The sequence below is a fragment of the Pongo pygmaeus genome, chromosome 7 (genome assembly GCF_028885625.2).
Source record: "Pongo pygmaeus isolate AG05252 chromosome 7, NHGRI_mPonPyg2-v2.0_pri, whole genome shotgun sequence".
Lineage (NCBI taxonomy): Eukaryota > Metazoa > Chordata > Mammalia > Primates > Hominidae > Pongo > Pongo pygmaeus.
In genome coordinates this window covers 21,841,503-21,853,767 of record NC_072380.2, presented here as the reverse complement: position 1 = coordinate 21,853,767, position 12,265 = coordinate 21,841,503, and the positions used below count along the sequence as shown (strand labels likewise).

The window sequence follows — 12,265 nt, the reverse complement described above, 5'->3', positions numbered from 1 at the left end:
TGTGTGTGTAGGTGTGTGTGGGGTGGTTGTGTGTGGGGGTGTGTGTGAGGTAGTTTGTAGAGTGTTGTGTGTGGTGTGTGTATGGCGTGTACATAGGTGTGTGTGGGGTGGTTGTGTAGGTTGTGTGTATGTAGGTGTGTGTGTATGTAGGTGTGGGGGGGTGGTGTATGTGTTGGGTGATGTGTGTGTAGGTGTGTGGTGTGTGTAGGGGTGTGTATAGGTGTGTATAGGGTAATGTATGAGGTGTTAATGTGTGGTGTGTGGGGTGGTGTATTTGTGGGGTGTTGTGTGTGTGTTTTGTGTGTAGGTGTGTATAGGGTAATGTATAGGGTGTTGTGTGTGTAGGGGGTGTGTGTAGGTGTGTTTATGGTAGTGTATGGGCTGTTTGTATGGTATGTATGTGTAATATGTGTGTGTAGGTGTGTGGGGGGTGGTGTGTGTGAGGTAGCATATGGGGTGTTGTGTGTGTGTTTGTGGTATTGTCTGTATGGTATGTAGGTGTGTGGGGTAGTTTATGTGTGAGGTGGGGTGTTTACAAGTGTGTGTGGTGTGTGTAGGTGTGTATGGGGTAGTGTATGGGGTGTGTATGGCATGTGTAGGTGTGTATGGGGTGCGGGTGTATGTGGGGTAGTTTATGGGATGTGTGTGGTGTTGTATGGTGTGTATGTAGGTGTGTGTAGGGTGATGTATATGTGGAGTGTGTGTGTAGGTGTGTGGTGTGGTACGTGTGGTGTGTGTGTGAGGTAGTGTATGGGGTGTTGTGTGTGGTGTGTGTAGGTGTGTGAGGTAGTGTATGGGGTGTTGTGTGTGGTATGTGTAGGTGTGTGTGAGGTAGTGTATGGGGTGTTGTGTGGTGTGTTTATGTAGGTGTATGTGTGTAGGTGTGTTTGGGGTAGTGTATGGGGTATGGTGTGTGTGGTATATGTGGTGTGTGTGTGTAGGAGTGTATGGGGTAGTGTATGGGGTGTTGTGTGTGTATTGTGTGTGTAGGTGTGTATGGGGTAGTGTATGGGGTATGGTGTATGTATAGGTGTGTGTGTACGTGTGTATGGGGTAGTGTATGGTGTATTTGTGTGTAGGTGTGTATGGGATAGTGTATATAGTGTGTGTGTAGTGTGTGGTGTGTGTAGGAGTGTATGGGGTAGTGTATGGGGTGTTGTGTGTGTGGTGTGTGTGTAGGTGTGTATGGGGTAGCATATGGGGTGTGGTGTGTGTATAGGTGTGTGTGTACGTGTGTACGGGATAGTGTATGGTGTGTTGTGTGTGTGTAGGTGTGTATGGGGTAGTGTATATCGTGTGTGCGGTGTGTGTGTAGGAGTGTATGGGGTAGTGTATGGTGTGTTTTGTGTGTGGTGTGTGGTGTGTATGGGGTAGTGTGTGGGGTGTTGTGTGTGTGGTGTGTTTGTAGGTGTGTATGGGGTAGCATATGGAGTGTGGTGTGTGTAGTATGTGTATAGATGTGTGTACGTGTGTATGAGGTAGTGTATGGTGTGTTGTGTGTGTAGGTGTGTATGGGGTTGTGTATATAGTGTATGTGTGGTGTGTGTGGTGTGTGTGTAGGTGTGTATGGGGTAGGGTATGGGGTGTGGTGTGTGATGTGTGTGTATACGTGTGTGGGGTAGTGTATGGTGTGTTGTGTGCATGGTATGTGTGTACATGTGTATGGGGTAGTATATGGTGTGTGTGGGGTGTGTGTACATGTGTATGGGGTAGTGTATATAGTGTGTGTGGTGTGTGTAGGGGTGTGTGTGTGTACGTGTGTATGGGGTAGTATATGGTGTGTGGGGTGTGTGTACATGTGTATGGGGTAGTGTATATAGTGTGTGTGGTGTGTGTAGGTGTGTGTGTGTACGTGTGTATGGGGTAGTATATGGTGTGTGGGGTGTGTGTACATGTGTATGGGGTAGTGTATATAGTGTGTGTGTTGGTGTGTGTGTAGGTGTGTATGGGGTAATGTATGGGTTGTTGTGTGTGTGGTGTGGTGTGTGTTTGCGTGTCAGTGTGTGTGTGTGGGAGTGGCTGTGGGTCTTTGGCAGTGGCCTTCTGTCTGAAGGGATAGGGAAGGAGGGACAGGCAGGGAGGGGCCAGAGCGGCTCAGAACAGTCTCAGCTCCGACCATCAGGGGAATGACCCCCCAGGCCCCTGTTCATCCTCTTAGGGTAGCCATGGAAAGAGGGGCTCAAGGGTGAACAGGGAGGGGCATTAGAAAAAGGGAGGCCGTCTTTGCCTGATCAGTAACAGGAATGTGTAGACTGCACTTGGTTCGTGTGTTTGGGGCGTCCTGCGTCTGGAGGCTTCCGCGCTAACTCGGGGAGCTTAGGCTCAGAAAGAAGGTGTGTGAATTTATCCCCAGATATTCACTGAGCACCCCCTGCGGGCCTTGCCTTGTTCGAGGTGCTGAGGATACATCAGTGAACAACACGGGCGGGTGCTGCTCGTATGGAGTTTATGTTCTTCTATTAGCTGGAGACAGAGAAAAATAGAAAACAAGCCAACAAACAAATTAACAAGACATGTGAGATAGTGATGAACGCCAAGCTGAGAATTAAAACAGGATGATGGGACAGAGGTGACTGGGAACGCCAGAATCTGACTCACAGGAAGGATCCAGCCATGGGAAGATCAGGGAAATGGCAGAGGGAACAGCTAACGAAAGGCCTGGGTGGGGTCCCGCATGTGGAGGGTGGGACCCAGGGAAGCACATGTGGCTGGAACCTTTTATTTTAAGACTGATGAGAAACCATTGGAGGCATTGAGGCAGTTGACTAGCACAGTATGATCTGCAGTTGACTAGCACAGTATGATCTATGTGTTTGAAAAGATGACTCTTGCACTGTGGAGGATGGATCATGGGGCTGGGCACAGAGCAGAGTGGAGCCAGGGAGATTAGTTAGGAGGTTGCTGCAGACAGTCATAGGTGAGATGGAGAGGATGCATGGACTCGGAATATATTTTGGAGGTGGAGTTGAAAGGAAGTGAGATGAATTTATGGATAACTTTATATTTTGGACTTGAACAACAGTGAAGCTGCTTGTGCCATTTACTAGGATGGAGAAGATGAGAGGAGGAACAGATTGGGAAGTTCAGTGGGCAGAAATTGAGAGTTCTGTATTGGCCATTTTAGGGTGGAGATGCCGATTAGATCTCCCCCTGGAAGTGCCAAGGACGCAGTTAGATGTAGGCCTGGAGTTCTGGGGAGAGGTCAGGGTTGATACGTGGATTGAGAGTGATTAGCATATAGATAGTGTTTAAAGCCACGGAACCATGAGGTCATGGAGGGAGGGTGTATAGTCAGGAGAGAGCGAGGCTGGGTCTTACCGAGTAGGAAGAGCTAGCAAAGGCAGCTGAGCTAGGGCCAGAGAGGGAGGGAGAAATCAGTCAGCTGTGTCAGGGAAGCCAAGACAAGTAGAAGTGTCAAGAAAGGGGAAGTGGGCCAGGTGTAGTGGCTCACACCTATCATCCCAGCACTTTGGAAGGCTGAGGCAGGTGGATCTCTTGAGTCCAGGAGTTCGAGACTAGCCTGAGCAACATAGCAAAACCCCACCTCTACAAAATACACAAAAACTGGCAGGCATGGTGGCACATGCGGGTGGTCCTGGCTACCCGGGAGGCTGAGGTGGGAGGATTGCTTGAGCCCGTGAGGTCAAGGTGGCAGTGAGCTGTGATCATGCCACTGCACTCCAGTGTGGGTGACAGAGTAAGACTATGTCTCAAAAAAAAAAATAAAAAGAAAGAAAAAGAAAGAAAGAGGAAGTGGTTAGCCTGGTCAGATGCAGCCCAGAAGTCAAGCCAGTGAAGTTTAGAGAAGTGACTTTCTGATTCAGTGACATGGAGGTCACCCATGATCTTGCCAGAATATCCTTCTTGGAGGGTGAGGCGGGAATGTTGATGTGGGGAGGATGGAGGAGAAAATGCGAAGGGAGAAGGTAAAATCAGCAACCAGAAATCTACTCTTTCAAGCTTTGCTAGGAAGGGGAGGAGTGAAATAGGGGGCTGGGTGGTGGTCAAAGGAAGGCTTTGCTTTTGGTTTTGTTCTGTCTTGAGAAAGGCAGTGATGGTGGCACATTTGTACCTGTTGGGAAAGATCCCGAGAGAGGGTGGAATTGAAGGATGTAAGCAGGAAGGGGCGATTTCAGGAGTGATGTCTTCAATAAGTGAGGAGGGATGGGGTCCGTGTGGCGTGCACCAGCACGCATGGCAGGGCAGCCTTTGGCGAGGCTGGAGCTGGGTCCTTCTAACAGAGAGAAAGCAGAGCTGGGTGTCCAGGTGAGACAGATTGGTCACTGGTGGGTGACAAGGCGAGGGCATTTCTGTCCAAATCTATTTTCTTATCAAATAATAAGTTAAGGTGCTATGGTCTCAATATTTGGTCCTGCTGCCCAACGAATTTATAGGTTGAAATCCTAAGCCTCACTTGCCCCTTCTGACAAGTGAGGACACAGCCAGAAGATGGCTGTCTGTGAACAAGCAAGTGAATCCTCACCAGACACCAAATCCACCAGCACCTCCCTCGATCTTGGACTTTTCAGCCTTGAGAACCATGAGAAATAAATTTCTGTGATTTATTTATAAGCCACTCAGTCTATGGTATTTGTTATAGCAGCCCGAACAGACCAAGACACAAGGTAATCAGCTTAAGCAGGGGAAGGTGAGAAATGGCTGCTTTAAGGCATTTGGAGCTTGAGATTGGGACTTCAAAGTGAGACCAGTCAGCCTGTGTGTGTGTGTGTGTGTGTGTGTGTGTGTGTGTGCGTGTTACCTAGTGACCTTTGGCTGCTCAGGAGCCAGCATGGAGTGGGGGTGGTTGGGTTTCACTGGGGTTATTGGTTTGTGACTATGATGGAGGAAGAGAGGAGGAGAGGGGCTGAGGAGCTCAGGGTGTTGCATGCAGGCTGGGAAGTGTAGGCTGGGTAAGGAGGAACTGAGGACAGGGTAGGGGATGGATGAGGGAGAGCAAGTGGGCCAGTCAGTGGGTCAGGGTCTGGGAGAGGTTGAGTGTTTGCTGCAGTGGGAATTCCAGAGAGGGAGCTGGAAGGTGAGGAGAGGGTGGCCTGAGGTTGGGATGTGTGATGTCTGCCTTTCAGCAGGGATTTGGATGTTGATGAAGGTTAAGGTCAAGGATATGACTGTGGCAATGGGGAGCTAAGGGTAGGAGGAGATCACTGGAGGCAGATAGAGTGTTGTGCAGACAGACTGTCCCTGTTGAGTGGAAGCCTCTAGGAATGGTGCCCGGGAAGGGGTGAACCGGAGATGGTGAGCCAGGTGTGAGGTCATTCCTGAGAGAGAGGAATGGCAGGGTTGGTGAGTGACAGCCTCCAGAGGAGTAGGGGCAGCTGATGACATGAACTTCCCAGGAGGACAGATGGGGCAGAAATGATGAGGAGGAGAAAGGAGGCCCCCAGCCATCCATGAGCTACCCAATGGCCACTTCTTTCAAAATTAGGATGCGAAATAACAAAGTCACTGATTTTACAAAATGCATTGATTTACCCAAACTAAGTCTTTGAATTATTTTTCATGGTTTTAGAAATTCACATTTAATTGTTTTCATGGATTTGAAGATTTCTGCAAATGGTCTTCATAGCTGTATTTTAAGATACATTCAGTTTTTGGGAAGCTAAGGGTCATGAGTTGATGTGGACTTCTTATGGTGGGAAAAGTATATGTCACAATCAGTAAACAAAAGTTTAGCTTATGATGGGTGCTTCAAATCCTATATCCATTCTCTACACCATCAAATAAAAAATGCTGAGGAAAGATTTAGGTTAATCACATCAATATGAAATGCCTCAAATTTGGTTTTTAATGGTTACAAATACAAAATTAAACCCAACTCATCATTGTGGGAATTGGTATGAGAATGGTAAAAACCCCAGATATTTAAAAAAACCCCAAATACCAAAACTATATTTAAACGAAATAGGTCACTCAAAGGCAGTTGAAAAAAATTCCTTTGAATGTGAAAGAATAGAACTTAAATTTTTAATTGTCAGAACCACAAAATTAAGACTAACCTGAAATTTGAGGACTTGGAGAAAGAATTTTAAGTGTGGTTAAAATTTGACAAAATATAAAATACAATTTGAAAGGTTCCAAATTGATTTTATTTCAAATTGATGTTCAGTGTATTTGCCATTCGTCAAATTGATTTTTGGCGGGTTAGCCTGCTTCTAAAAATGCAGCTTCACCTGGAGAGTGCTGGGTGTTCCCGGTGTCATGGTAGGGCTGGGAATGAGGGGAAAATTCAGAAAGAAAGTTGAGATTATAAAGAAGCTTGGACTAAGACTTCCAGGACTGATTTGAGGAGGGTGAGCACCCTGACCTACAGAGCAGTAGGGAACAAGGGTTCAGGTCCCATTGGATCCTTGGGCTTTGATTGACAACTGAGAGGACTGGGAGGCAAGACTCTTGGATTGGTCTTGCCAGCTCCTGGGGATGGGGACACTGATGTATTGCTTCCAGCTAGATGGTACGGTGCTCCTGGGCCCCACTCCTGGTGGTGAGGGGGCCCAGAAGGGAGGAAGATGCCCCGAGATCTTGCTTGGGATGGAGCAGAGGAAGTCTTGAAGATCTTTTGCTTATAGAAGGGAAGACTGGGGACCGTTTTATCTTTTGCTGCATAGTATATAGAGGCTGGAGCACAAGGGACTGGCTTCTTTTCCTAGCAGGGCAGTGTAATGTGAAGGTAGCCAGAGAGGTGAGATGGGAGGGAGGACCTTTCCAGCCAGGAGACACTTTTTTTTATTTTTTTAGACAGAGTCTCGCTCTGTCACACAGGCTGGAGTACCGTGGTAAGAGCTCTCAGCTCACTGCAACTTCCACCTCCCTGGTTCAAGCAGTTCTCGTGCCTCAGCCTCCTGAGTAGCTGGGATTACAGGTGCACACCATCACGCCCAGCTAATTTCCATATCTTTAGTAGAGACGGGGTTTCACCATGTTGGCCAGGCTGGTCTCGAACTCCTGGCCTCAAGCGATCCACCCACCTGGGCCTCCCAAAGTGCTGGGATTACAGGTGTGAGCCACTGCGCCCAGCCAGGTGACACCTTTTTAAACAATCATTTATTGCCTGTGCACTATGGGTTGGAAACTGCAAGGGGTATTTTCATCCACATTGTCCCTTTTTCTCTTAGTGTAGTCCTCTGTGTAGGCAGGTAGGTGTTCTATCCCAGTTTTGCAGGTGAGGAAAGTGAGGCTCAAAGAGGTTACATAACCTGTGCACACTTGCTCTGATAGTGGCCCAGCCAGGTCTTCCATCTTCCCCACAAGCCACTGCTGGACCAGGGTCTCTTGCTTTTTCTGGGACTCCACACCCAAAGGGGAAAGTTTCTATTTGTTTACTTGTGATCTCTCACCTGACCTGGAATGTGAGCCCCAAGATGGCAGGTGACTTGGTGGTTTTATTCATCAATCCAGCCTTTCTTTACACACAGTGGGTTGTCAGTAAGTGTTTGTTGCAAAAAATAAATGAATCTTGAGGGCAGGCTGGGGTTGGATGCCCCATGAGGAGATCCAACATGAAGTGTGGAGGTGATGCACATCCAGCATGAGGTGTGGAGATGACAGTCATCCAGCATGAGGTGTGGAGGTGATGGTCGTGGTGGCTTTAACCCTACAGGGAGGGCTGGGATTAGGGGCAACTCCCTGGAGTCTCTGCTCCTGGACCCTCCCTTTCTCTGCCTGCCCTTCCTGTCTTCCTTCCAGCCCCGCTGAGAGTTTATTTATTCTACATCTCATTGTGAGTTGCTCCTCCGCTCACCCTTATGCCCCTAATTATTTGGGGGTGTCAGTTGACCATCCTCCTTTTTGAAACTCCTGCCTTCCATGAAATCAGCATCTCTTGATTTTTCCACCAGTTCAAGGTCCTCTCCTTTCTGGCCTCCACTGAACATAAGGCAACCCAGAGCTCTGGCCTGACTTATTTCCTCTTCTTTGTTTTCATCCCCAACCTAGGGAGCCTCACTGAGTTATGTGGCTTTCCACGGCCTCCAGTGTCAACCATGCCAAGTTTTGTGTCTTTAGCCCAGACCTCTTTCTTGAACTCCAGGCTTGTGGACCTGTCTGCCTATTCAACATCCCCGCTTCGACATGTAATAGATATCTCAAACTTAAGTCAAAAACAGAATAGTCCATTTCATTCTGCCTCTCTTCTTTCCTTCCAAGTCTTTCCTTTTGTGTGAAATGATATCTCCATCTACTTGGTGCTCAGGCCAAAAACCCAAGAGGTTTTCTTGATTTCTCTCTCTCCTCCCACTCAAAATATAAGCAATCCTTGGCTTTATCTCTAAATTGTATGCAGAATGGGTTCACATTTTGCCCTCTCTGCAGTCACCACCCGACCCCAGCCTCCACTAGCTTCCTGCTACTGCAACAGCCTGTGACTGGTCTCCTTTTCTGCTTCCCACCCTCAGATATACCCTCAGTTCCATGTGTCAGTGAATGAGGTCATGTGCCTTCCTCCTTAATGCTCTCCAGCGCTTTGCATTTTAGAATAAAATCTGAAGTTCTTACCTGCCCCGCAAGGTCTCTCCTAACTGTTCCTCTGACTTCTACTTCCTCTAACTTCTGCCTCCTCCAGGAAGCTCTGGCAGCCTTACCCTTCCTTTTGACTAGGAACGTGCCAAGCTCATAGCTGTCTCAGGACCTTTGTGCTTGCTCCTCCTTTGCTTGGAATTCTCTTACCTTGTTTTTGTTTTTGTGTGTGTGGTCCATTCCTGCCCATTTTAGTCATTCTACCTCAACTTGATGTCACCTCCTCGGAAAGGCCCTCCCTTATTTGCTGGTCATTCTTTTTTTTTTTTTTGAGACTCAGTCTTGCTCTGTTGCCCAGGATGGAGTGCAGTGGCGCTATCTTGACTCACAGCAACCTCTGCCTCCCAGCTTCAAGCGATTCTCCTGCCTCAGCCTCCTGAGTAGCTGGGATTACAGGCACATGCCACCACACTTGGCTCATTTTTGTGTTTTTAGTAGAGATGGGGTTTCACTCTGTTGGCCAGGCTGGTCTTGAACTCCTGGCCTCCACTGATCCACCTACCTCAGACCCCCCAAAGTACTGGGGTTACAAGCGTGAAGCACTGCACCCAGCTGGTCATTCTCTTTTAAATTCCCTTATTTTCCTTTCTTTAAATTTCCTTCCTTCCTTCCTTCCTTCTTTCCTTCCTTTCTTCCTTCCTTCTTTCCTTCTTTCCCTCTCTCCCTCTCTCCCTCCCTCTTTTCCTCTCTCCCTCTCTCTCTTTCTTTCTTTCTTTTTTGAGCCAGATCCTCACTCTGTCGCCCAGGTTGGAGTGCAATGGTGCGATCTTGCCTCTCTGCAACCTCTGCCTCCTGGGTTCAAGCCATTCTCCTGCCTCAGCCTCCCTAGTAGCTGGGATTACAGGTGCACACCACCACTCCCAACTCATTTTTGTGTTTTTAGTAGAGACGGGTTTTGCCATGTTGGCCAGGCTGTAACTCCTGGCCTCCAGTGATCTGCCTGCCTCAGCCTCCCAAAGCGTTGGGGCTACAGGTGTGAGAAACTGCGGCCGACCTTGTTTATGTATTTATGTGTTTACTATCAGTCTTTCTCTTACTAGAGTGAAAGATGCAGGAGAGGGAAGATTCTTTCTTTCCTGCACACAGCTGGATTTTAGGGCCTGGCATGTAGTTGGTGTATGAAAATATTTGTTGACCGGCTACTAATGCAGGGACTCCGGTTCTGCTCCTGGAGGGGTGGGTATGGTTGGGTGTCTTTGTGTGTGTGTATGTGTGTGCATCTCGGTTTGCACACATGCTGTTGAGTTTGCACAGTACCAGACTGGGCTCCTTTTAGCCTGCCACGGTGGACCTGTGGCTCTGGCTCAAAGGAATGAGGTGAGACAGCAGGGCTTTCCCTGGCCCTCCATCCCTGAGAGTCTTGCACTGGTGCATTGGGTGGGTAAGTGGGAGAGGCACAAAATGTAAGGGATTAGGCAGTTCAAAACCCATCATTATTCAGGCAAAGAAATGAGACTGAGAAAGGCACAAAGATTTACCTGGGGTCTTCTTCAGCTTGGAGAAGCAGAGACAGAATTAGGACCCATGTTCTTTAACCCCTATTTAAGTAGTAGAGCTCCACATCTTGGTCCAGGGACCGAGGGTGGGCTCAGGGACAGACACTGCAGCTGCAAATGGGATGAGGGGCAGTTTCCTGGGAGGCAGGAAGGGTGGTTAAAACGCCTGGGTCCCCATTGGTTGGGAAGCTTTACAGGATGGGAAGCCTCTCCTTTCTGCCCACAGGCACATTTGCGATTGGAAAGTCTACCTTAAAGATCCTCTCTGTTGGGAGGTGGCAGAGGGGGATGAAACAGTTGGGGGGCGTGCTTAGGTGACAATAGCTGGCCACAGACCACCGTCTGTGAAGGGTGGGCTTGCTAAATTGTGTGCTGGGTGAGGTGTGTGTGTGTGTATGTGTGTTTGGGGAGTGGGCCAAGGGCAGCCCTGCTCCTCCCCTAAGCTTTGGTTCTCAGTCTTTGGAAGGTGGCCTCAGAATCACAGGGAGCTTGTGAAATCCAGATGCCCGGGTGCCAGCCACAGAGCTCCTGACTCGGTGGGGCCTGTGAGTCACAAATGCACCAGAGGTCAAGTGCCTTTTCCTTAAACCAGTGACTTCCCCCTCTGAGTGCATTGCATACCACTGCTAGAATGGGAGATGGGGCCGACGAATACGTATTTTTATCTTTATTGCATTCTAATGTGTTAGAAAAATTCAGAACCAATATAGGTGTTATCATTTAGGATAAATCTAGATAGGTATTGAAAAACGTAAAAGGTGAGTCAATAAGGAGTTAAACAGATTCATTATTTAAGAATTAAGAGATTTAGGTCCAGTGCGGTGGCTCATGCCTGTAATCCCAGCACTTTGGGAGGCCAAAGCGGGCGGATCACCTGAGGCCAGGAGTTTGAGACCATCTGGCCAACGTGGCAAAACCCCGTCTCTACTAAAAAAAATACAAAAAATAATTAGCCGGGTATGGTGGCAGGCGCCTGTAATCCCAGCTACTCTGAGGAGGCTGAGGCAGGAGAATCGCCTGAACCTGGGAGGCAGAGGCTGCAGTGAGCCGAGATCATGCCACTGCACTCCAGCGTGCGACAGAGCGAAACTCCATCTAAAAAAAAAAAAGGCATTAAGGAATTTAAAGAAAAAATCAATTAAACATTAGTAGAGGTGGTACTGTTAATATGACCAAAACGAGATAGGGAAATGAAATTTGGTAAACCCAGCTCAATATAAAAACCAAATGAATATTTAAAGAATGTGAGTTTAAAGAGCACTCATATGCCTGCCTGCTGGGGGTGGGGGCTTCCAGTGTCTGGAACCATAGCTTAGTGGTGCAGATGGGCTCTTGGCTCAGGGCAGCACTCCAGGAATTAACAGGAGAGGTTGGGCTGGGTGTGGCTGGGGCAGGGCAGTTGGGGAGGCTGAGCTGCAGCCTCTGGTTGTGCATTCCCCAGCTGCCCTGCCCCTCTGCTGCTGGCTGTGCTCCGCAGCTGGCTGCACTCCCCGGGCCTGGCCCTCATCCAGGGAGGAGGAGGGGAGGAGATGAAGAAGCCAGAGTGTCCCCTAGGGCCAGGAGCTGGGCGGTGGGAGGATGACTTAACTGAGGTTTTGGAGAAGGCCAAGTGTTAAATCCCGCCTCCCTCTCTCTTGGGCAGCTGTTTACCATTTACTCCTTGGCCATCAAGGCTGCTCTCAGCCGGCCTGGGAGACCCACCAGGGCTGGCGCTGGAGCACGTGTTGAGTTCAGGCTCTCCAGAGCCAGCCCAGGACTGGGATCAATTTCTAGCTCCCGAATCTCTCTCAGGTCTTGTTTGGTCTCAGCTCTCAGTGCAGGGGATTGGGGCAGGGAGATGGAGGGGGCTGGGTTTCGTGAATCCCCATTTCCTGCCCTTTGTACATTTTAGCTCAGGGGCTGTAGCCCCAGTGCCAGGCAAGGACTGTGAGGGGTCTTGGTAGGTGAGGTTTGTATTTAGAATCCCCCACCTCCTTCTTCCCAATGGGGACTCACCTTCCTGAAAGGAGGGACAGGAGCCTTAGGGTAGATGGCAGGGCAGTGGCTGTCTCAGAAGGAGTGTGTGTCCAGTTTTTCTGCTGCAGATGGCAGTGGCTGGCCCTGTGCCCAGCCCTGACCCCACCATCTCCCTCATAATGAAAACGCAGTGCAGGCTGCCTCCTTGGCGAGGTGCTTGGCAGAGCCTCAGAGCCCAGGCCCGCTCCTGGGGTCCTTTCTCCCATCATCCAGCCCACTCGAAC

General features: G+C 49.1%; 1 protein-coding gene across 3 annotated transcripts in view; it reads left to right on the top strand.

Moving 5' to 3' along the window:
* The window catches only part of GFRA2 (GDNF family receptor alpha 2), a 100,552-nt gene that overhangs the window by 22,346 nt on the left and 65,941 nt on the right, over nucleotides 1-12,265 (top strand). Inside the window, exon 1 of one of the 3 annotated variants that reach the window (XM_054499195.2) lies at nucleotides 3,778-3,871. The exons of the other annotated variants lie outside the window; for them this stretch is intronic. Coding sequence (XP_054355170.1) covers nucleotides 3,829-3,871 — 43 coding nt within the window. The 5' untranslated portion in view covers nucleotides 3,778-3,828. Of the gene's footprint in view, nucleotides 1-3,777; nucleotides 3,872-12,265 lie in introns of those variants that run through there. 3 annotated transcript variants of the gene reach the window in all.